Consider the following 24,107-nt stretch of genomic DNA (forward strand, 5'->3'; position numbering starts at 1 on the left):
CTCTCCCCGGATGGAGATCACGAACCCAGCGCTGCTGTTTGAGTAAAGGCTGAGGTCACCCTCTCCCCGGATGGAGATCACGAACCCAGTGCTGCTATTTGAGTAAAGACTGGGGTCACCCTCTCCCCGGATGAGATCACGAACCCAGCACTGCTATTTGAGTAAAGACTGGGGTCACCCTCTCCCCGGATGAGATCACGAACCCAGCACTGCTGTTTGAGTAAAGACTGGGGTCACCCTCTCCCCGGATGAGATCACGAACCCAGTGCTGCTGTTTGAGTAAAGGCTGTGGTCACCCTCTCCCCGGATGAGATCACGAACCCAGTGCTGCTATTTGAGTAAAGACTGGGGTCACCCTCTCCCCGGATGAGATCACGAACCCAGCACTGCTGTTTGAGTAAAGACTGGGGTCACCCTCTCCCCGGATGAGATCACGAACCCAGTGCTGCTGTTTGAGTAAAGGCTGTGGTCACCCTCTCCCCGGATGAGATCACGAACCCAGTGCTGCTATTTGAGTAAAGACTGGGGTCACCCTCTCCCTGGATGAGATCACGAACCCAGCACTGCTGTTTGAGTAAAGACTGGGGTCACCCTCTCCCCGGATGAGATCACGAACCCAGTGCTGCTGTTTGAGTAAAGGCTGTGGTCACCCTCTCCCCGGATGAGATCACGAACCCAGTGCTGCTATTTGAGTAAAGACTGGGGTCACCCTCTCCCCGGATGAGATCACGAACCCAGCACTGCTGTTTGAGTAAAGACTGGGGTCACCCTCTCCCCGGATGAGATCACGAACCCAGTGCTGCTGTTTGAGTAAAGGCTGGGGTCGACTGGGGTCACCCTCTCCCCGGATGAGATCACGAACCCAGCACTGCTGTTTGAGTAAAGACTGGGGTCACCCTCTCCCCGGATGAGATCACGAACCCAGTGCTGCTGTTTGAGTAAAGGCTGGGGTCACCCTCTCCCCGGATGAGATCACGAACCCAGTGCTGCTATTTGAGTAAAGACTGGGGTCACCCTCTCCCCGGATGAGATCACGAACCCAGTGCTGCTGTTTGAGTAAAGACTGGGGTCACCCTCTCCCCGGATGAGATCACGAACCCAGCACTGCTGTTTGAGTAAAGACTGGGGTCACCCTCTCCCCGGATGAGATCACGAACCCAGTGCTGGTGTTTGAGTAAAGGCTGAGGTCACCCTCTCCCCGGATGGAGATCACGAACCCAGTGACACTCTTCAAGTAAAGGCTCAGGTCATCCTCTCCCCACACTGGAAAGCCCATTCAAGACCAGTGCTGCGGGGCCCTAGATAAGCAAAACCACATGGCTAGTAAGTCAGAGCTTACCAATATCACCCAGTACAGATTAGCCGAAAAGGTCTTCTAGTAGGAAAAGAAAAGCACCTACATCCTTCGCTCCCACCTCGCAGATGCCGGGAACACAGAGATGCAGTCTCTGCCTCCCCAGGAACCCTGTGAGGCACGGGGCAGAGCCTGCAAGTCCACACCCACACCACACAATGTACCCCAACAGGTGGGAACACGCTGGACAGGTGCATGTGAGTGGCCAGCCACCTGGGCATCCCAAGGAAGTCATCCTGAAGGATGCATGAGAGCCACAGGGGCTAAGAGAGATACAGCTCAAGCAGAGGGAAGAATTCCTGCAAGGCTCAGACACAGGAGCCACAGTGGGGCCCAGACACGGGAGCCACCGTGGGTCTTGGACACAGGAACTACAGTGGGGCCAGACACGGGAGCCACAGTGGGTCCTGGACACAGGAGCCATGGTGGGGCATGGACAAGGGAGCCATGGCAGGGCCCAAGAGACACACCATGGCCCCGACACAGGAACCACAGCTCAATGCAAGTGTGTGGTTCTCCAGCCTCACAAGAGGACCTGGGAGGATGTCAGGGGACTGGGGAGGCTGGAGAGACAGAGTAACCCTGTTATTTAAAACTCCAATCAGAGTGTGATCAGAGATGCCAGGGCAAGATAAAGTGAGGTGAACTTATCCAAGAAGAAGGTGTGGTTTTTAAAAAGGTCTGGTTTAAGAAGATCTGGTGTAGGAAGGTGTGGTTTAAGAAGGTGCAGTTTAAGGTGTGGTTAGGAAGGTGTGGCTTTGTGCCTCTTTTTAGAATTTCTGCTACACAGGATGCGATAGTCCCAGGAGGAAACCTACCAATGAAAGAATCTTCAAAAGTCAAAACGGTGACCCAGTCCTCACTATGTAGTCTCTTAAGCCAGACCTTGATCTCCTGTGCCATATAATAAAATGATGGCCTCCAAAGATTCAGGGGTCATTTGCTGCCAAACACCTGCTAAGTGTCCTACATAAGATGTGAATAAGTATTTGGTGACAAATACATGGCTCACCCCAAATAAGTGAATTTTGTGGGAAAATATTATCAGCTTTACATGGAAAATAAAGGAACTTCATTGGCAAAACCTTAGAAAAGCAACTTCAAAAGAAAACAGTACCTTTTAAGAAGAAAATATGTCAGCCTACATGGGACTTGAAGGATCTTTCTACTCAGATGTTGCCATGTTATTTTGGAAATAGGTTTCTCCTCTCTACCAGGAACAGCCTCTATCCTGGAGCTATTTTAAGACCTACTTGTTTTTTCCTAATAAGGATAATTATCTCCAAATAATCAAAATAATTAAGTGGTCATGAACAGCGCACTCCCAAACATCACAGCAACAGCACAAGCTGACCTTTGCACAGTTTGCGTCACACGGCTTCGGTGCCTCAGCAGCCTGGTTTTCGTTTGAGGTGCAGGCAAGGAAACGCCGTCTTCGTGGTGAGCATCTAACCATCCTTCTCCTCCTGTCTTAGCAGAGAGGAGCATGGTTTCTGTAGCCCTGACGTGCCCATCCTCACAGTGTGGGATGCTGTCTCTCCAAACGGCACGTCTGACACTCAGAGAAGACAATGACATCATTCCATGTTTCTCAATATCAGGGACTAGTTGTTCTCACTGGGCAAACGACTGTGTCATCTTTAAATCAGTAGTCTGGGTCTGGAGTGACACAGATTCGATTCCACCATGAAAAGGTCTTCCTACCACGTGCACTCCTGAGAGGCAGCAGAAGCTACCCTCTGTCATGGTCCCTTTTACCAATGAGAAGCACAACGTGACTTCCATCAATTGCACTCGTACCACATGTGTGAAGACCACAGTGCAGCTTGGCTTAGGAGTCATGCAACTTTGTGTTATAGAAAAAAAAAATAAGTTAAGAGTCTTGGACCATTCAAGAAGTACCCTAGGGGCAAGAGACAGACTGAAGTTTATGTGACAAGGTCAAGACCAACCAAAACCAGCAAATGTTTGTTGAGGGCTTTCCATGCAGCAAGCACGTGGGAAGTTCATTACGTCTTTTAAGGAAACATCTTGCCCACCAATATTAAAATCGGACTTCAGAGACAAGAGATCACACCAGATAAGGGAGGAGGAGAGCTCCCTCCTGACAGGGCCATCAGGGGGATGGAATTCAGCCAGCAGCTGAGCACAGCCTGCAGACACGGTGTCAAAGGCAAAACGCCCTCCACTAGGCGTGTGCATGGATGGGTGTCATGTTCACACCGTCATGATCTCTTCCCCCACCCTCACCTGCAAGATCCAGAAAGAAGCTGATTGGTTCAACAGAAAGCAAGTTGATTGCTCACACAAGGACCATACTCTGATTTAAAAAAAAAAAAAAATAGTAGAACCAACAGATTCCTCAAACCTGCCTCACAAGGAAGACACTGGGGAGGTACACGGCTGGGAAACCATGAAGAACTAAGACAAAGACAGCTCCGAAGAAGCCAAGTCAGTCAACAGCGTGGTGTTTACCAAGAGCTGGCAGAACAGCCACGCTGCGTGTTCCCAGAACCACGTTCTGCCCTCTGCTTCCCCGTGTCAAGCATTTTCATTACTAATGTTGTGGAATCGCTACGAACACGTAGCAATGAAAAATGTATACACTGTGGATATTCTGCTCTCCTCTGTCCTCATTTACAAACCGAACATCTTTACTTTTTACAATTTAAAACCCTTCTATCAATGACAGTATAAATAGTACAGGAACCACAAAAGTTTACTAATCAGGAATTCATCCAGTTTCTGCGAGAGACCAAGATTAAGCACGCACTCTAAACAAAGTACACGGTAGTGTGATTTTCATGTCTCTGAGATGCTGGTTAAACATACACGATCTGGAGATATTTAGAGAAAAAAAGGTCAAAATGAAACAAACAGCAAGTAGCTCTGAAGCTTCTCAATGATGTCAAATTTACCCCACGACGTCTTTTTGTGACTGCATTTTTCAATTATTTTAAATTTTAATTCACCTCTGTTTAATTCCAATATTTCTTTGTAATTAAACTCAATACATACATTCAACTCATGTTTTCTTAAAACCTCAACTTCAGCTTCATAAACTGTTGATTCAATGCAAAAGGAATGTCAGAAAATGACAGTGAACCATAGGTAGAATCAATAAAGGGTTCTTTGGGCTGTGGGGTTCGGGAACATCTAGAGATGTTGGGGTGCTGTGTGATCTGATTTGCAAGGGCCCTTTCTTTCTCTTCCGTGTCTGACCTTCCATACATAGCAGCAGGGAGGAGCCCCTCAGGTGCTCCCCGTGTGGCTCCTGGACCCCTGTCTCCCTGCATGGACTCAGCGCCCTCTGCAAGGAGGCAGGAGGCCCCAGAGTCAGACAGGCCACCTGGGAAATGGTCAGATATACTCTTTCATTCTACATTTGCAAAAAACTTCATGATGGGGCCTGTGGATTTGGGCCACACTTGTGGGTGCTACTTACCTTGTAGCTGGCGGCCCTTGTACAGGTCCCGGGCTTTGGCTGGGTGGGCCCTGGCCGTGTTGTCACATTTTGGCTGCTCATACCTATGGGTGGGGGGAAGGCAGGGGAAGGAGAGAGAAAACAACGGGCTTGAGACGGGCTGTGGTTTGTCTTCCATTTCTGCAGTGTCCTACCCCAGCATACACTGTGACCTGTGGCTCTCATGCTGCAACACCCATGACCTCACTCCTTTCTGTCACCTTTGTGGACATTTGGCAGAGAAAGCTATTCTTGCAGTCAGTAGGAAGAAGCACACTGTGACTTCAATCACACTGCAGGGCCGTCTCTCCATCGGTCTCTGAAACAAATCTCATCTAGCAGCTGCCAAGTGCCCACACCGCCCCTCCTCCTACTGCAGGGCTGTATGGAGCACACACCTCCCCTCCTCCTACTGCAGGGCTGTATGGAGCAGCGTCCACACCTCCCCTCCTCCTACTGCAGGGCTGTATGGAGCAGCGTCCACACCTCCCCTCCTCCTACTGCAGGGCTGTATGGAGCAGCGTCCACACCTCCCCTCCTCCTACTGCAGGGCTGTATGGAGCAGCATCCACACCTCCCCTCCTCCTACTGCAGGGCTGTATGGAGCAGCGTCCACACCTCCCCTCCTCCTACTGCAGGGCTGTATGGAGCAGCGTCCACACCTCCCATCCTCCTACTGCAGGGCTGTATGGAGCAGCGTCCACACCTCCCATCCTCCTACTGCAGGGCTGTATGGAGCAGCGTCCACACCTCCCATCCTCCTACTGCAGGGCTGTATGGAGCAGCGTCCACACCTCCCCTCCTCCTACTGCAGGGCTGTATGGAGCACACACCTCCCCTCCTCCTACTGCAGGGCTGTATGGAGCACACACCTCCCCTCCTCCTACTGCAGGGCTGTATGGAGCAAGTACTTGAGGTGTTTCATCGGAGCAGGAGTGTGTGCACGAGGACAGAGGGTGTGACCACTACCCCCACCCCGCCCAAGGAAAGGACACAAAGGACTTCAGGATTTAGATTCCTGTAGCACCAAAGGCCAACTCTTCTCCAATCCACCTCATGAAGCTACGAAAGTTTGCCTCAGTGTTAAAAAAAAAAAAAAAAAAAATAGACTCTCTGGTCCCACTTAGCATGAGTGGCAAACTGCAGGTTAAGTCCTGAACAGCTGGGGCTGACATCCAAGAGGGCAGGTGCCCTGGCTGCTGCGGCTGCCGGGCTCGTGGGAGCAGGTGGCTCCGAGGTTCTACTGAATTTGCGGTGGGAACCAGGGCGCCTGTCCCTAAGGGTGTCAGATCCAAATCCGGATAAACAGCTCATAAACACTGACATATGCGTGCCGTTCAGCAGCGCTTGACCAAGGCCTGCTTTGCCCAGGTTTTATCCTTGTCCTGGGTGTAGGGCAAGGACACCCCTCTCACGCAGACCACCAGCCTCATCCAGCAGAGGAGGTGGACATTTAAATAGAGCTAGGGCCACCCTGAGAACCTGCCTCCCGGAGCCCCCACCCCAAAGGAGGACGATCTGCTGCACACAGAAGTCCTTCACCGTGGCTTTCACCAAGAAGTGGAGCTTCTCAGTGGCATGAAGGAGACGCTAGGGAGGTGCGTTACGGGAGATGGGAGATTCCTGGGTCAGCGCACCCACTGCCCCTTCCTGTGGACTCGCAGGACCCCAGACAGCCCACATCAACCTTCCTCGCTTCCCGTCCACTCAGCTGACCTTACGCTGCATGGCGGCTCCCCAGCCCCCCGCCCCTCCCGTCCATGAGTGTCAGGCACGTGGAATCCTTCGTGGTGGCCTCCTCAGGCCCTGTCAAGTGACACACTGGGAGACACAGAGTCCGCCGGCACCGTCATGGGGCACAGGCACAGTCTTGGGGCTCTGGAAAGACTCCTTGGAAAATGAGGAAGATAAGCAGGAGGCCAGCAGGAGGGGGTGTGGGAGGAATGTGCCGGTCCGCAGCCCTGAGGCTGTCAGGAGGCCAGCGTTCTGCCGGTTCTCATCCTCTCCCTCTGCCCTATTTTCCTTTTCCATTCCTAAAGAAAGGGCTACAAGATCCTATTTACTTCACAGAGATCATTTTAGGTTCTATTTTTTTTCATTGCTTACATGCTTTTCAGTCATAGAAAATAAAACGAAATTTCTCTCTAAAGGGACATATGTAAAGTGTTCTAACAGAGGCCCCAGAGAGTCCAGCAGTCCCTGAGAGAGGACCCCACCCAGCTGTCATAAGAGTCAGGAACCGCACACTCCTGCCGCCCTTGGCTCCGAATAGCCTCTTCGATACCAGAAAACCTGCTGTCCCAGTCACACAAACTTAACATATCTTTTTGAAATGTTGTTTTTGAAATTAAAGTCTCTGACACACTCTGGCAAATAATTAAGTTATCACATTCTAACCAAAAGCCATCCTGGCTAACACGTGAAACCCCATCTCTACTAAAAATACAAAAAAAAAAAAAAAAATTAGCCGGGCATGGTGGCAGGAGCCTGTAGTCCCAGCAACTCAGGAAGCTGAGGCAGCAGAATGGCATGAACCCGGGAGGCGGAGCTTGCAGTGAGCAGAGATGGCACCACTGCACTCCAGCCTGGGTGACAGAGCAAGACTCCGTCTCAAAAAAAAAAAAAGAAAAAAAATGTGGGGATGGGGGTCAGCCCTAAGAGGTTACAAGAAAGGTGAACTCAGTAAAGGACCTGTTACCCAGCCAGGAATCTCCTAATGCAGCTGCTGCTGCGGCCGGCAGGTGAGGACCTGTTACCCAGCCAGGTATCTCCTAATGCAGCTGCTGCTGCGGCCGGCAGGTGAGGACCTGTTACCCAGCCAGGAATCTCCTAATGCAGCTGCTGCTGCGGCCGGCAGGTGAGGACCTGTTACCCAGCCAGGAATCTCCTAATGCAGCTGCTGCTGCGGCCGGCAGGTGAGGACATGTTACCCAGCCAGGAATCTCCTAATGCAGCTGCTGCTGCGGCCGGCAGGTGAGGACCTGTTACCCAGCCAGGAATCTCCTAATGCAGCTGCTGCTGCGGCCGGCAGGTGAGGACCTGTTACCCAGCCAGGAATCTCCTAATGCAGCTGCTGCTGCGGCCGGCAGGTGAGGACCTGTTACCCAGCCAGGAATCTCCTAATGCAGCTGCTGCTGCGGCCGGCAGGTGAGGACCTGTTACCCAGCCAGGTATCTCCTAATGCAGCTGCTGCTGCGGCCGGCAGGTGAGGACCTGTTACCCAGCCAGGAATCTCCTAATGCAGCTGCTGCTGCGGCCGGCAGGTGAGGACCTGTTACCCAGCCAGGTATCTCCTAATGCAGCTGCTGCTGCAGCTGGCTGGTGAAAAGTAAAACATTCACCCAGAGATGATGTGTACAAGAAGCTGGCTTCCTGAGGGATTAGTAAGCTCTTGTTTTTACCTATGCATGTTAAATTTGTAGAACTAGGGCACTCTCAGGGCTGAAAGATCTTCACTTCAAGCTCTGGGTCAGTGTCTTGGGGGCTGAATTGAGACCTACATTAGAATGGACACCTTCCTACCCGAGGCTTGTGAAGGGTGAGCTGCAAAGAGCCAGGCAAATGTCCCAGCTCGGAAAGGATGACGTAGACTCTGAGGATAGTCCCAGCCCTCAGGGGCCATCTTGCTTCTCAGAGTATCGGAGGGCACACCTGGTTGGAGCCCTGGACTGCTCTGTAGCATTAGAAAAAGGAAGTGTTAACATGAACTCTGTGTTGTGCTCCTGAAGCCCTTCAGGGTCAGTACTTTTATCCTTCACGCGGGCGGCATGAGACTAGATCATTTCTTTTTTTTTTTTTTTTTTTTTTTTTTTTGAGACGGAGTCTTGCTCTGTCGCCCGGGCTGGAGTGCAGTGGCCAGATCTCAGCTCACTGCAAGCTCCGCCTCCCGGGTTCACGCCATTCTCCTGCCTCAGCCTCCCGAGTAGCTGGGACTACAGACGCCCGCCACCTCGCTCGGCTAGTTTTTTGTATTTTTAGTAGAGACGGGGTTTCATTTTGTTGGCCAGGATGGTCTCGATCTCCTGACCTCGTGATCCGCCCGTCTCGGCCTCCCAAAGTGCTGGGATTACAGGCTTGAGCCACTGCGCCCGGCCGAGACTAGATCATTTCTTACCCTCATTCCGAATCTCCTAGCTCCAAAGCCATCTGGAAGCCAGCCACCCTGGATGGGCATTTCGGTTTTGTTCCAAATTTGGGCTAGAGGTAGGTTGCAAATCTCATCACTGATGTTAATATAAAAATATATATTTAAGTGACAGTATTCTGCTTCTTTTAATGAGTAGCATGAAATGCCTATGACTTGAAGAGTTGGCATTCTCAAGAGAGGAGAAAGAGGAGAAATAAGTCCGTTTATTTCAGCTTTGACCTACATCACCATTCTTTTCAATAGGTTTAGTTTAACTTATTTGTATAAGGAAAAACACAAATGTCTCTTCTCTCATTGCCCATCAGATACCAGGATCTCTGCCAGGGAGAAATGCAGTCCTATGCCCACATGACCCTCTGCTCACCCCACTGAGAGACACGCGCTGGGGTTGGAGAACAGAGGCTACAAACCTCACTGAGACACATGCTCTGGGGTCAGGGAACAGAGGCTGCCCAGATGTGAGGTAGGAACAGCCAGCGGTTGGATGGCAGACAGACAAAGCCTTCATCAGCCTCTCTGTTCTGGGCACAAATGCAGAATCTGGCCATCATCCTGACTCAGCTCAGTCTGACAGCCCCTTCTCACTCTCTCCCCACTACTGTTAGTGGCCAAGGGGAAACTTGCCCCTTGGCTCCCACCTGGACTCTACCATTCATGGGGGCCTGCACTCATGACAGGTGCCTGGACCCCTCCTTCCGGGATCTGCAACGACCAAGATGTCAATTTTGACACAAAAGTCGGGAGCACTAGGAAGGGCTGAAGCCTCTGCCCCTCCTCCTGTCTCCTTCAAAGTGATGGCTCCAACCAGGAACTGCACCAGAGCAAGCTGCCCCCACCCCCGCCTCGTCTGGGCACAGTGGCGTGTGTCTGTGGTCCTTGGGATGAGTCCACCACAAAGCTAATGCCTTTTAATTCTCATGCACGGCGACATGAGGAAAAGACAGGTCACATATAAAGGATGATGCATTTTATGTTTATAGCTTCTTATTGTTATTGGATTATTCAATGTTTCTTCCCCATCAGGAAATTTAGAGGATGATTAAAGAAAACAAACATTTTATCTGCCAACCCAGGTATAAATCAAAACTATAAAGTATCTCCCTGGGACTACTTGTTTCAGAAAATTAATAAGAAAATTGCACTGATGGAACAGCAGGTGTTTAAACAGAAATGGGACCTGGCTACTCAATAATGGCAGAATCACTGGGAGATGAGGGCTAGTGAAGCTGGCTGTGGCTTATCAGATACTGCCTAATACTGATTATTTTGCCTGGTGCCCAGTACCCATGTCTCCCCAGGTGATGAATTTAAACCAGTTTAAATTGCCAGCAGTGGGTTTAGCCATGGGCATATGATCTAATTCTGACCAATGATCCATTAATTAAATTTGCTGGCAGAATTCTAGGGAAGGTATTTTTGGCTCCAAAGAAACAAAGAGATGGGTTCCTGTGTCCTCTGAGCACTGTGGCATCTGGATGAGATGTCCAGATCTCTTGCAGCCATCCTGTGACCAAGAGGGGAACCTGCCTCATGGCCAAGAAAACAGAATGAGGGTGTCAGGGCAGATTTGGGAGAGGGAATGTCCTCGGCAACATTGCCAGGTGACAGCCTCAACCGAAGCTGAGGCTGCTCCACTGCTGTGCCTCTCAGGGAGATCACGCCGTCTCTGGTCATTTGTATTTATTTGTCAGTTTCTCATCACACTACATAAAACCAAAAGCTTTCTAACTGATATACCCCACCTTTTGATAAAAAACTGCACTGGGTTCTGGGGCTGGGCCCTCTGTGGCATTCACCACCTCTGACCGGGCTGGCCTTCTGCAGGCTTCCTTGCTCCCCTACCAACTTCTTGAGGTCTCGACTCTGATGTCAGCATTTCAGGGAGTCGCCCCTGCCATTTCCTTCAAGCTGTGCCCCATCCCAAGTCCCTCTTGTGGATTGTTTTTTTTTCCTCCAGAGCATTTGACATGATACCACATGTTTACTCATGTCTGCTAAGTGTGATGTGTTTGTTTGGCTTATTTTCTGCGTCCTCCCATTAGCATGCAGGCTCCATGGAAGCATAGACTGTGCCTGTTTTGTTCACTGGTGTACCCCCAGCTCCCAGAACGATGCCTGGAACATTGAGGGCATTCACATGTTTATTGAATAAAAGGTGAATGGATAAATGTGAGTATTTTTCAGGATTGTTGAGAGATTATATCACTCCTCTGCTAAACTGTCCCAGCAGCTTCCTAGGGGAGCTGGGATGTGACAGGTGTTGCAGTCCCATAGTGAGTGGGTCCACTCTGTTCTCTGGCTTCTACCAGCTCTCTAGCTGCTCCCCATCGCCCCTCCCCTATGACACCCCCAGTATTAATCTGTTCTCATGCTGCTGTGAAGAAATACCTGAGACTGGGTAATTTCTAAAGAAAAGAGGTTTAGTTGACTCACAGTTCAGCATGACTGGGAGGCCTCAGGAAACCTACAGTCATGGAGGAAAGCAAAGGAGAAGCAGGTACCTCTTCACAGGTGGCAGGATGGAATGAGTGCAAGCAGGGGAAATGTCAGACACTTATAAAACCATCGGATCCATGAGAACAGCAAGGGGGAAACCACCCACATGATCCAATCACTTCCCACAGCATAGGTCCCTCCCGCCACACGTGGGGATTATGGAAATTACAATTCAAGATGAGATGTGGGTGGGGACACAGCCACACCGTGTCACTCCCCATTCAAACACACCAGACTCATCTCTCCCAGGACTGTGCACTCCCTGCCCTCTGCCGGAAACAACCCTCCCCATGCACTGTGGCTACAACTACCTCCAGCATCTCAGCCTCAGAGAGGCCTGTGCCGGCACCCTGACCTGCCCTCACTGGGCCCAGCCTTGGTCTTCCCCCACCACCTCTACCATCTTTGTGTCTACCACCTGTCTAACTGTTTGCATGAGGAACCAGACCCTGCAGGCTGCCTCCCCTTCCACGTTTGTAACAAAAGCAAGACTCTCTTAGCCACAGACCCTGCTCCAGGTGGCTGTGGCCGCCAAGAGGGTAATCCTAGTCCAGCCCTGGGTACTGAAACAGGAACCACAACAGGTCCCTTCCCCTTTTCTCCCCAGCCCAGGGCAGGTGTGGGTCTGGGTGTTCAGTGATATTCCGGCCAATCAGCGTGAGGCAAAACCACCGCAGGTGGGTGGGGAAGGGTTTTCTCTGCTGACAAAAAGAAAAACAGTCTTTCTTTCTCCAAAATACATGATCACTCCTACATACGATGCCCTAACAGCTATGACATAAACAAGCCACAAAGCACCCCAGGAAGAGGAAGACGGCAGAACAGACGAAAACAACAACTACCACCCCCTCACCCACAACGATGTCTGACAATTATGTCTCTGAACTGCTGAAATCGTCCAGAACTTTCCTGTCTCTATAGAGTTGAGTGAGAAGTACATTTTGAGACTAGGTAAGCTTGAGGGCTTTCTGTTGGCAGCAAGGTACAACAGTTCTGGGTCTGACGCCCCCCTGGCAGAGTGTAAACCGCAGGAGACGTGGGGCTTCTCTCTTATTCAACGCTATTTCCTCAGTCCCTGGAAGAGGGTTTGAATGTTGTTGACAATCAGTATCTGTGGTGAATGAATGAATGAATGAATGAATGAATGAGTGATGAATGGAAAAGAATAAAGGTAAAATCACATGCCGAATCTAAGGAGTTGTCTCCATTTGTTTAATTTCAAGTTCTTTCTGAAACTCCAAGAAGACGGAGCTGCCCCCTTCTGTAGGCAGAAATAGGGAACGGGACAGCCAGAGACTTTTCTTTCTACCGTGAAAGCAGGATGAAGTCCAGGCGGAATGAAACCAGCAGCGATGGATGGGAAGAGAGGGGTTATCGTGTTTCTAGCCTATCACAATATTGGACGTTGGCAGGTTCTTCAGGGACAGCGTTATAAATGCTGATCTCATAATTTCAGAGCCAGTTTGAGGAGCTCTGGGTTTGACAGCTTACAGATTTTCATTGGCGTGTGTAAAACAGCGTCTGCCAGCGGTCTCCACCTCTGTTAGAGGGGCCTCACTGGGGGCTGGGGCTGCCCCAACTTATATGCACAGCAAACCAGCCAGAGCTCTAAGAGACGCAGAAACATTGCTTCCAAGAAAGGTTTCTTAGACAACAGTACTCCCTGTACACCTAGGCACAGAAACTAAAACAATCTTGGTGAAACAGGCATTAGTCAGCTTGAGCCCCTGGAAACTACAGTTTCCCCTACAAATGTCTACTGGTGACACTTGATGACAAATTTGGAAAATAATTTAGGAATTATTATATAATTCTCATACCAACACCTTGAAAAGGGTTGTGTTCTCTTCAGGCCCCGCAGAGCACACAGGTTTACGTTCTCTTCAGGCCCTGCAGAGCACATGGGTTTGAACCAATCCCCCATATATCAGCCCCGCAAAAGCCAAGCCTCAGCTGCTGGCCTCAGCACCCCTATGCAGTGTCGGCTGAGGGGGGTGTCAAGAGCAGGCGGTCAGTCAGGGCGGCCGGACGGTGGAGCGCCGGCCAGGAAGGGGCGGCACTCACACCCCGGCGTCATCACACTCCCCAAAGCAGGACTCCCACTGGGCCAGATGGTGATGGGTGGACCCGATCTTGGTGAAACAGGCATTAGTCCCCTTGAGCCCCTGGAAATTACACAGTTTCCCCCACAAATGTCTACTGGTGACACTAGATGACAAATTTGGAAAATAGTTTAGGAAGCATCCAAATGCTCATGCCTAAGCATCAGAGGTGACATCAGTGGCTACATTTGATAACATTTAAGAGATAATATTTTAGATTTTAAAACTATTTTTATATAAATCTATGAAAAATCAAAGTCAAATTCATGTTACAAAGAGCTGCAAAACCATTTCTACCCACGGTTATACAATTTCCATGAACACACAGCTCTTGTTCTTCGGGTGCTACAGTGAAATCCCTCACGTTGCTCCAACTCACACAAAACTCGAGTGAACAAGTTATTTTTGTATTTCAGACCCTTGAATAACTTTCATTGCCCTTGTCTTTAGCACAGTCTCACTTTTTCTAAAAGTGATGAATTCCAGGCACACATGTGTGAATACCATAAAAAGCCATCTTGGACAATCGGTTCTTTCAGCTTATGAAATGCTGAGCTCCCTTTGCCAAAATCAGGAGCAGAAGGAAGTTGCCACTGGTATTTGATGCTGTCCATGTTTCCACCCTGGCACTGGGCCCCAGAGCCACTTTTCAGATTCTGTCTGGCCAGAGTGGGGCAGAGGAGCCGGCGCTGCCTGTGAAGGCGAAGGCCCTGCTGCTCTCCACCTGCCATTCGGGCGGTTTTGGAGGCCATTAAAGAAACGGTTTCCTCCAGCTTCCAACAGCTAAAGTGGAATTTCGCTCTTGTCGCCCAGGCTGGAGTGCAATGGTGCGATCTTGGCTCACTGCAACCTCCGCCTCCCAAGTTCAAGCCATTCTCCTGCCTCAGCCTCCCGAGTAGCTGGGATTACAGGCATTTGCCACCACACCCGGCTAATTTTTTGTATTTTTACTAGTGATGGGGTTTCACTATGTTGTCCAGGCTGGTCTCGAACTCTTGACCTCAGGCGATCCACCCGCCTTGGCCTCCCACGGTTCTGGGATTACAGGCGTGAGCCACCGGTCCGGCCCAGCCACTGGCTTTAACAGGCACCTCATGCGCAAGAGCAGAGGATCGCCCTGCGCTGGGTGGTCGCGACTTGGAGACCCGGACCATCCAGGTGAGGAGGTGCAACACCCCCAGCTGATGGAGAGACTGTGCGAGTGTGTGGGGAGAGTGTATGTGTGAGTGTGGGTGTGTGGGAAGTGTGTGAGTGTGGGTGAATGTGCATGAGAGTGTGTGTGGGGGAAGTGTGCGAATGGGCATGTGTGTGAGTGTGGGGGTGTCGGGGGAGTTAGTGTGGGTATGTGTATGAGAGTGTGTGTGTGTGTGTGTGGGAAGTGAGTGTGGGTGAGTGTGTATGAGTGTCTGTGGGGGAAGGGTGCGAATGGGCATGTGTGTGAGTGTGGGGGTGTGTTGGGGGAGTTAGTGTGGGTGTGAGTGTGTATGAGAGTGTGTGTGTGGGTGTGGGGGAGTATGTGTGTGGGTATGAGTGTGTGTATGAGTGTGGGGGGAGTGTGTGAGTGTGTGTGGGGGGGGAAGTGTACGCATGTATGAGTGTGTGTGAGTGTGGGTGTTTGGGGAATTGTATGAGTGTGTGTGTGAGTGTGTGTGTGTGTGAGTGTGGGTGTTGGGGGAGTATGTGAGTGTGGGTATGTGTGTGTGGGGGGGGTGTGTGTGTGGGGGGGGTGTGTGTGTGTGAGTGTGGGGGGGAGTGTGTGTGTGAGTGTGGGTGTTTCGGAGAGTGTATGAGTGTGTGTGTGTGAGAGTGTGTGTGTGAGTGTGGGTGTTGGGAGAGTATGTGAGTGTGGGTATGAATATGTGGGGGGGGACTGTGGGGGGGAAGTGTGTGTGGGTATGAGTGTGTGTGAGAGTGTGTGAGTGTGGGTGTTTGGGGGATTGTATGAGTGTGTGTGGAGTGTGTGTGTGAGTGTGGGTGTTTCGGAGATTGAGTGTGGGTGTGAGAGTGTGTGTGTGGGTGTTGGCATATGTAAGTGTGGGTATGAGTGTGTGTGGGGGGAGTGTGTGTGTGGAGGTGTGTGTGAGTGTGGGTATGAGTGTGTAAGAGTGTGTGTGTTTGGCGGATTGTATGAATTTGGGTGAGTGTGTGAGTGTGTGTGTGTGTGTGGACGTGGGGGATGTGAGGGTGGGTATGAGTGTGTGTGGGAGAGTGTGTGTGGGGGGGATTGTGTGTGTGTGGGTATGTGTGAGTGTGTGTGAGTGTGTTTGGGGGATTGTGTGTGTGGGGGCAGTGTGTGTGGGGGGGTGGGGGAATATGTGAGTGTGCGTGTGAGTGTGGGTGTTTGGGGGATTGTATGAGTGTGGGTGTGTGCGTGGGGGCGTGGGGGGTAGTGTGGGTGTGTGCGTGGGGGGGGAGTGTGAGTGTGCATGTGTGAGTGTGTGTGCACGTCAGGGATGTGAGGGTTCTGCTTTCCTGGTTTCCACGCCCCAAAGCCTCCCGTGGTCGCGGGGGTGGGTGCGGCCTGTTTACCTTGTGGATGTGCCGGGAATGGGGCGCCCGGTGTCCACCAGGACGCACCAGCAGTACCCCGTGGAGGGGTGGCACTGCACTGGCTTGTAGAGGCCGCCGTGCGCACACTCAGGGATCACCACGTTGTCGTTCTTGGGCTGCTTGGCTTCCTCCAGGGCAGACTGGTGCTCTTGGTCACAGGATGACACTGCGGGGAAGAAGGCAAAAGGTGAGCAGGATCCGGGGACGTCGTCCCACATGCAGAGCTCCTGGGAGGCCACAGAGAACTGCCAAGAACGGTGTGGTCCTCCTTCACCCCAGGGGCAGGAGGGCCTGCCCGCGTAGGGGGCACAGCGGGAGAGGCGGAAGCTCACGCGGCTCCAGTACCCGCAGCCTGGCGCGCTGCTGTGATCCCGGAACTGTCAACAGCGCCCCCACCGCGACGGACATTCCTGCTCAACACGCAGCACAGCTCACAAGTCAGCAGGGGCAGTCGACTGCCTGGGAGAGGGGATCCACGGGCAGTTCTGACGCCCGCAGGACTCCTGAATGTGACCAGGCAAAACCAACCCTGTGGCTGGAAGTCTTCTCTGCTCCCTGCTCTGAGCCACCTGTCATCGAGGCTGGAGACTCCTCAGAGCGGGCCCCAGGGCAAGGTCGTGTTTAGACTCCAAGGCTGCCTGTGTGATCCCTCTGCCCTCATTCTCAGCATGCGGTTCATCGCCCACCCCCCCGCCCCCAAATGAGAGGATGACTTGGAAGAAAATCTACTTTCTCACCTGGGGCCTCCCCAAGGTCTGACTTAGGTTTAAGCAGAACAGGTGCACGCTATCTAAAAGTTGTTCATCCCCAAATCGTGAAAATTTCCACTGCACTATTTCCAAACCAAGCTTTGTTACTGAAAACTGGTGAAGAATAATAATGAGGTATTCATACTCAGCCTGTGAACCAGGCATCATGCTACGTGAATACCGAACTCACTCACATGCAAATAAAACAATGACAGAAATTCTAGGACCTCCCATTGCCACGTGCAAAGGTTGGTCTCTTTTTGTTAAACTCGGTTTCTCCTTGTGTTTAGGTATGTATGTCTGACATCCATCTTCTGCCCGAAATAGAGAAGCCAGGAATACCTGAGAATGAGTGCGTGCTGGCAACCCCCTCCTGACTGGCCCTCACCTGGGGGAAGAGCGGGAGCATCTAGGAATGAAAGACCAAGTGACCTATTGGTGGCTGCAGCAGGAACACGCAGGTGGAGCAGCAGGGGCAGCCTCTCTGCTCAGCCTGAAGGAAACTCGGGCTGGGACCTCAGGAATCTCTCCTACTGGAAGTGATTTTCCCCAAAGGGTGCTTTAAGACTGCTTTGAAGCTGATTAGCTACAGTGTATAGTTTATAGGGCTTTTATGACCCTGAAGGTGATATCAGACAGGTGGGACACATTAGGAAGCTGATAAGAGCTGCTCAGCACCGCCAAAGCTGGTGTGGTAAGTCCATATCACAGCCCCAGCACAAAGGATTGTTCTGGGGATTAAAAGCGATTATAGGTGCATTGTGGCATATTGACACAGTTCCACAAATGTTAGCTATTGCTTTATTTTTCCAATGCTAAAAGGATGCCTGGCTTATAACAGGCACTCAATACATTTCTTTTGAGATAATAAATAATTGTGATGGTATTAATGGAAACCACCCTGATTTTAGCATATCTAGCAACTCTGTTTAACATCTGAGGATAATCAGATACATAATTTTATGATTAGTCCATTACTGACTATATATGTTATTATTAGATTTTGTAAAAGCATATAAGTTTTGTGTCTTCACTGCAAGAATGTAAAAACAAATGTTACCTTTTGGACTCTCCCCTATAGTTCTATTCCAAAGTGACTAACAGTTACTTTCCCCTGGTGATCTCATACGCTGTACTCAGACACTTGAAAGAGAGGATGATAAACATTAAAGTGAAGTCATCGTGTCTGCTCAGATCAACATTTTTTTGAATAAGCTCAGAACTCACGGGTCATTCAAATCTCACAATAGGTGCTCAAAATCCGTTTAATGAACAAGAGAAGAAGCAGAAAGAAATCTGTCAATGACTGAAATTTCATATGATTCTGTCTTATAAGTTCTGTACTTTTTTGTGGGCTCCAGGTTTTGCTCAGCAAATGCACAGATGCATAAATAAAACCCACCTCTGGGTTATAGTAAAGAGGCTTTTGCCCCAATGATAACAAGGAAACTGGTAAGAAATAAAAAGGACAATGATTTGCATTTCTCTCTGAATTGCTCAGTAAGTTATTTTAGGTCGTGGAAGAAACTGAAAACAGCAGGGGTTGCGCTAAATGTTTCTGGAGGTTGTTGCTTTGCAGAAGTCCTCAGAGCACATGGTGCATCACTCAATGGAACTGCGTCTCCAGAGAGCAGCCACTGAGGATGGTGGGAACTGCCTCTCCAGCAGCACCCTGGAAACTCAGCACCGCTGTGTTCACCTGGCACCTGTTCATGCCTCTCCAGCAGCACCCTGGAAACTCAGCACCGCTGTGTTCACCTGGCACCTGTTCATGCCTCTCCAGCAGCACCCTGGAAACTCAGCACCGCTGTGTTCACCTGGCACCTGTTCATGCCTCTCCAGCAGTACCCTGGAAACTCAGCACCGCTGTGTTCACCTGGCACCTGTTCATGCCTCTCCAGCAGCACCCTGGAAACTCAGCACCGCCGTGTTCGCATGGCACCTGTTCATGCCTCTCCAGCAGCACCCTGGAAACTCAGCACCGCTGTGTTCACGTGATGCCTGTTCATGCCTCTCCAGCAGCACCCTGGAAACTCAGCACCGCCGTGTTCACGTGATGCCTGTTCATGCCTCTCCAGCAGCACTCTGGAAACTCAGCACCACCGTGTTCACGTGACGCCTGTTCATGCCTCTCCAGCAGCACCCTGGAAACTCAGCACTGCTGTGGCACTTCTTCAGAAATTTTATTAGTGCACAGAATTTATGGTGTGATGATCCAGACACGAGACACTTTCTGTGCTCTATCCAGGGACATGCTGCATCTATAGAAATCATTCTCGAAAATTCTTGAAACGTCTCTCTTGAGGATTTTATGTGATGTTTGAAAGCTTATCATAAGCAAAATAAGATGGATTAAATCAACCTCTTAAAATTTGATGAGGATGATATAAAATATCAAAGCTATTATAGCAGAGTCAGAAGAAACCTCGTGTTTGTTTATATAAACATCGTGGTTGATGAAGGCTGTTAACCCATGTAGTTTTATCTGATAAACCTGGCTCCATGAGGGAAATTCAAACTCATTGGAGAAATGCAATTCCATTTTCTTTTAGTAAGGGCCACAATGGAGGCAGAAGATCTTTAAACAAACTGATGATGGCTCTTGGGAAGAGAAGGCCACAGAACATAATTTCCACAGGTGACTGTCACCTCCCCCCGGGACATCCCAGAATGCAGCGTTCTGCAGGCAGAGCTGACTGGGGTGGTTCTCTCTGGCAGGAAACAAGTCCTTATTCTATAAAGGACTTAATGACACTGGTAGAGGGAGGGAGGAGAGGTGAATCCGCACATGACAGATCCTGTGTCACTATAGCACAGGAGATTTCCGTCCTGGGAGGCGCACGGGGCAGTGACTCCAGGAAGGAGCCCAAGGAGGAGGAGCTCAGCGATCCTCTAGAAAAATGCCCTTGAGGCCTTAGGAAGCATTAACGGTGCAGGAAAAAGGGAACTCAGTGAATCTGAAGATGGAGAGAAGCAGGATGGCAAGGGTAGAGACAGGGAAATAGGGAAGGAGAGGCTGTTCCCAGGATCGTGGTGGAGTCACCGGTCCACACAAGGACTACGGGGTGCATTACACCGAGGCAGAAATGTCGAGACACTTGGCTCTCTTAAGCGGGGGCAGGGAACCAAAGTTAAAGTTTTCAACTAATCATATTACTATTAAGTTATGTTTGATTCTAGATGGAGCAGGTGAAGCTTCCAAAAACGACCATGGATAGAGAAAAATAAAGCTAGAAATTCCGGAAATAATTCAGGAAAAAAAAGTAATAATGAATGATTACAAAATCCCTATTGCAATATTCCATTTTAATATATTAGATGAAAACAGGTCACTTTTCTTTCCTATTCAGAAGGCCCTTAACTACATCATTTTCTCATATAATAAATGTTGAGGAGTTAATGTATAAAGAAAAAATAATCTGAAAGAAAAAAACATAAATAGAAGCAATTCCGATACAAAGGCATTCAAGAGGCTGACTTTTAACGCACACACATACATATATATAATATATATTACTTATAGTGTTATATTAATTATATATTATATGAACAATATAGAATATGTATAATTTATTATCCTCCCAAATCACATTTTTAACCAAAGAATAGCCTTCCATTTAGTGTGTTAAGTTCACTCTCACTCAAAGCTTTGACTTTGCTTCAATCTGAAGGTTTCTGCTCTTGCCACAGAGTCAGTGACACCCTGCTGGTACTCAGAACCCATAAGGAAATGTATTAATTCTGCAGTATAAGTTCTGTAATAATTCTGTAGTATAAATATGATTGCATGGTGCTCTCTTTCATAGCTAGTTCTATTGCGTGGTTTGTGCTTTTCTAGTTCCACCAGCATTGCCTGTGTGCTCCCTGCCCTGACTGCTGTCTGAGGCTCAGATCCCCGGCCTGCAGGCCCGTGGGCCTCATCCTGAACACACTCCCGAAAAGTAATTAGCACATGGGAGACAGTCTTCCTGCATATTGTCTCATTAAATATTAGGCTAGAAACATGATTCCAATTCCAATTTACTTCTATAAATGTTGTTTTATAGAAACATGATTTCAATTCCAATTTACTTCTATAAATTCTAACTTTTATAGAAATATGATTTCAATTTCACTTCTATATATTTTAAGTTTTATAGAAACATGATTCCCATTCCAAATTACTTCTATAAATTTTAAGTTTTATAACCACGTAACAACTTTTTTTAAAATTTGTAGAACGCTACCTTTGTAAAGTTGGTAGAAGGTCTATTAAAAAAATATGAGTTCATTTCCCAAACTAGCATTAGATGCTTGTGACTTATAATGTGTCTGACAGTTTGTTCAAATAATCTGACAACCAAGTGGAGTTTTTAGATGATAATAAGTGGCTGCCAGACATTTATGAACATTAAAAAACACTCTTACATAATTACCTCATTAAATGAAGTCTACTTGATTCAATATGACGACGCCTGAAACTTTTTTATAGGGAGCAAGAACAAATCACATCCATTCTAAAAATGAAATCTCCATATTTGGCCATATTTCAAGACATCGCATGCTGCCGATGTAAGTTTTTTTGGCAAGCTCACACCCTTAAGAGCTTTGCATTAACATTTGGAGAGTTATTGCTCAACTTCCAGCAGGCACAGGATCCCGTGAAGCTCTTGAAAACCAGAGTACTTGAAAGTGTCGATCTGACCACCACCAGGCCACACCTGACCACCACCAGGCCACACCTGACCATAACCAGGCCGGCTGCCCCCTAAACTAATGCCACACCTGACCATAACCAGGCCGGCTGCCCCTAAACTAATGCCACACCTGACCACCACCAGGCCGGCTGCCCCCTAAACTAATGCCACACCTGACCATAACCAGGCCGGCTGCCCCTAAACTAATGCCACACCTGACCACCACCAGGCCGGCTGCACCTAAACTAATGCCACACCTGACCACCACCAGGCCAGCTGCCCCCTAAACTAATGCCACACCTGACCACCACCAGGCCGGCTGCCCCCTAAACTAATGCCACACCTGACCATAACCAGGCCGGCTGCCCCCTAAACTAATGCCACACCTGACCATAACCAGGCCGACTGCACCTAAACTAATGCCACAGAGACAGAACCCGCAGGCTGCCTCTGCCCAGTTCCAGCTTTTCCGTGTCCCCCCTGAGCTATCCGTGCACTGGCCTGGATGCCTCCCCTGGCCCTGAGTGTGCCACACAGCTCTGCTGCTGTTTTGTTTTCGGCTGTTGAGCCCATTGCTGGCGGCTGCGTGGTTGACTGGTTGTCATTGCTGTTATTGTCAAGGGACTCTGAATCCCTTTTCTCCACATCCAGTCTGCTCTGGGAATACAATGCTGTCCCAGACATACCTTGTTTTTAAAGAAAAGCATATAACATTGTTATTTAGTATCAGCCAACACCTTAAGAATTCTTCAGGAATTATTACAAGTATTGAAATTGTGCCCACACATTACCCCAATGGGCCTTAACTATTAAAGAAATGAACATCATAGTGACATTAATTCACGTCTAGTTTAGGTTGGTGGGTGCTGTTTTCTGTTACTCCCATCTTCTTATTTACTCTTTTTTTTTTTTTTTTTTTTTTTTTTTTTTTTTTTTTTTGAGACGAAGTCCACAGGCTGGAGTGCAGTGGCATGATCTTGGCTCACTGCAACTTCCACCTCCCGGGTTCAAGTGATTCTCCTGCTTCAGTCTTCAGAGTAGCTGAGACTGCAGGGACACACCACCACGCCCAGCTAATTTTTTGTATTTTTTAGTAGAGATGAGGTTTCACCATGTTGGCCAGGCTGGTCTCGAACTCCTGGCCTCAAGTGATCCACCCTTGACCTCCCAAAGTTCTGAGATTACAGGCATGAGCCACCACACCCAGCCAGTGTTTACTTCTATGTTAAGCAAATTTAATGTTCAAAGTCAAAGAGTTTGTATTTAAGTCTGTAGTAGTCATTCCAAAAATATGGCAGGTTGCACAGTGCGAAATGGAGAAAATAAAACAAGAGGAGAAGAAATAGGTTGTCTCAGTTCAGCCCCAGCCTGGCCACTCAGCTCCAATCCTGTAATGTAAATGCTGGGAGTCACCTGTCACACAGAATCTGCACTGGTCAAATGTTTGTGTCCCCTCAAAATTCCTGTGTTGAAATCTTTTCTCCCAAGCTGATGGCATTTGAAGGTGCGGCCTTGGAGCCCTCAGGAATGAGATGAGCCTTTAGAAAAGAGGCTCCAGCTGGGAATGAGATGAGCCTTTAGAAAAGGGGCTCCGGCTGGGTGCACTGGCTCATGCCTGTAGTCCTAGCACCTTGGAGGCCAAGGCGGGTGGATCACCTGAGGTCAGGAGTTCGAGATAAGCCTGACAAATATGGTGAAACCCTGTCTCTAGTAAAAATACAAAAAGCCAGGCGTGGTGGCATGCACCTGTAGTCCCAGCTACTCAGGAGGCTGAGACAGGAGAATTGCTTGAACCCTGGAGGCAGAGGCTGCAGTGAGCCAAGATCACGCCACTGCATTCCAGCCTGGGTGACAGAGCGAGACTTTGTCTCAAAAAAAAAATAAGGTCGGGGGGCTCCAGGGATCTGGTTTGTTCCCTTCACCATAAACAAGAGGACACTGCTTACGAACCAGAACATGAATCACCCCCAGCCCTCACCCCACCACCAAATCTGCCAGTGTCTGGATCTTGGACCTGCAGCCTCCAGAGCTGTGAGGAAGGAATTTCTGTTGTTTATAAGCCACCCAGCGGAAGGGATTTTGTCACGGCAGTCCAAACAGACTAAGATTGTGTGAAAGGAAAGGAAATGTCCAGACCCTAAAGTCATGAAAGCAAAGGGAAGTCAAGCCAGGAACTGTGTTCGGCAAACCTGCCTCTCAGTTTATTCCTGAATAAGAGGGTTACAAAGGTAAAAGACCTCCCTCACCGTTTGCCTGCAGGAAATTCCCGTGAAGCAAGGACAGACAGAACTCAGTCACCCCTCTGCAGCTCACCTGAGACAGATGAAGATCTGACGGCTTCTTCCACCCTACTGCTTCACTGAGCTAGACTAAGGCAGAAGTGACTGTTTCTCTATCCTCCTCTCAGATGTACATTGTATATTCAGTGAAAGGCTCATCGGAGACTCAAAAGAATGCAACCATTTGTCTCATATCTACTGAAGAAGTTGTCCTGCCTTTCTGGACTAAACCAATGTACCTCTTACACATACCGATTTGATGTCTCATGTATGAAGCCAACTGTGCCCCGA

At 49.4% G+C, this 24,107-nt stretch overlaps 1 protein-coding gene across 1 annotated transcript in view; it reads right to left on the reverse strand.

The window, feature by feature from the left end:
* SMOC2 (SPARC related modular calcium binding 2) overlaps window positions 1–24,107 on the reverse strand; it is a 217,695-nt gene that overhangs the window by 53,006 nt on the left and 140,582 nt on the right. The window contains exons 10-11 of the mRNA XM_010388342.2: window positions 16,092–16,278; window positions 4,800–4,882 (exon numbers count right to left, since the gene is read on the reverse strand). Coding sequence (XP_010386644.2) covers window positions 4,800–4,882; window positions 16,092–16,278 — 270 coding nt within the window. The remainder of the gene's footprint in view (window positions 1–4,799; window positions 4,883–16,091; window positions 16,279–24,107) is intronic.

The sequence above is a fragment of the Rhinopithecus roxellana genome, chromosome 4 (genome assembly GCF_007565055.1).
Source record: "Rhinopithecus roxellana isolate Shanxi Qingling chromosome 4, ASM756505v1, whole genome shotgun sequence".
NCBI classification, from domain to species: Eukaryota; Metazoa; Chordata; class Mammalia; order Primates; family Cercopithecidae; genus Rhinopithecus; species Rhinopithecus roxellana.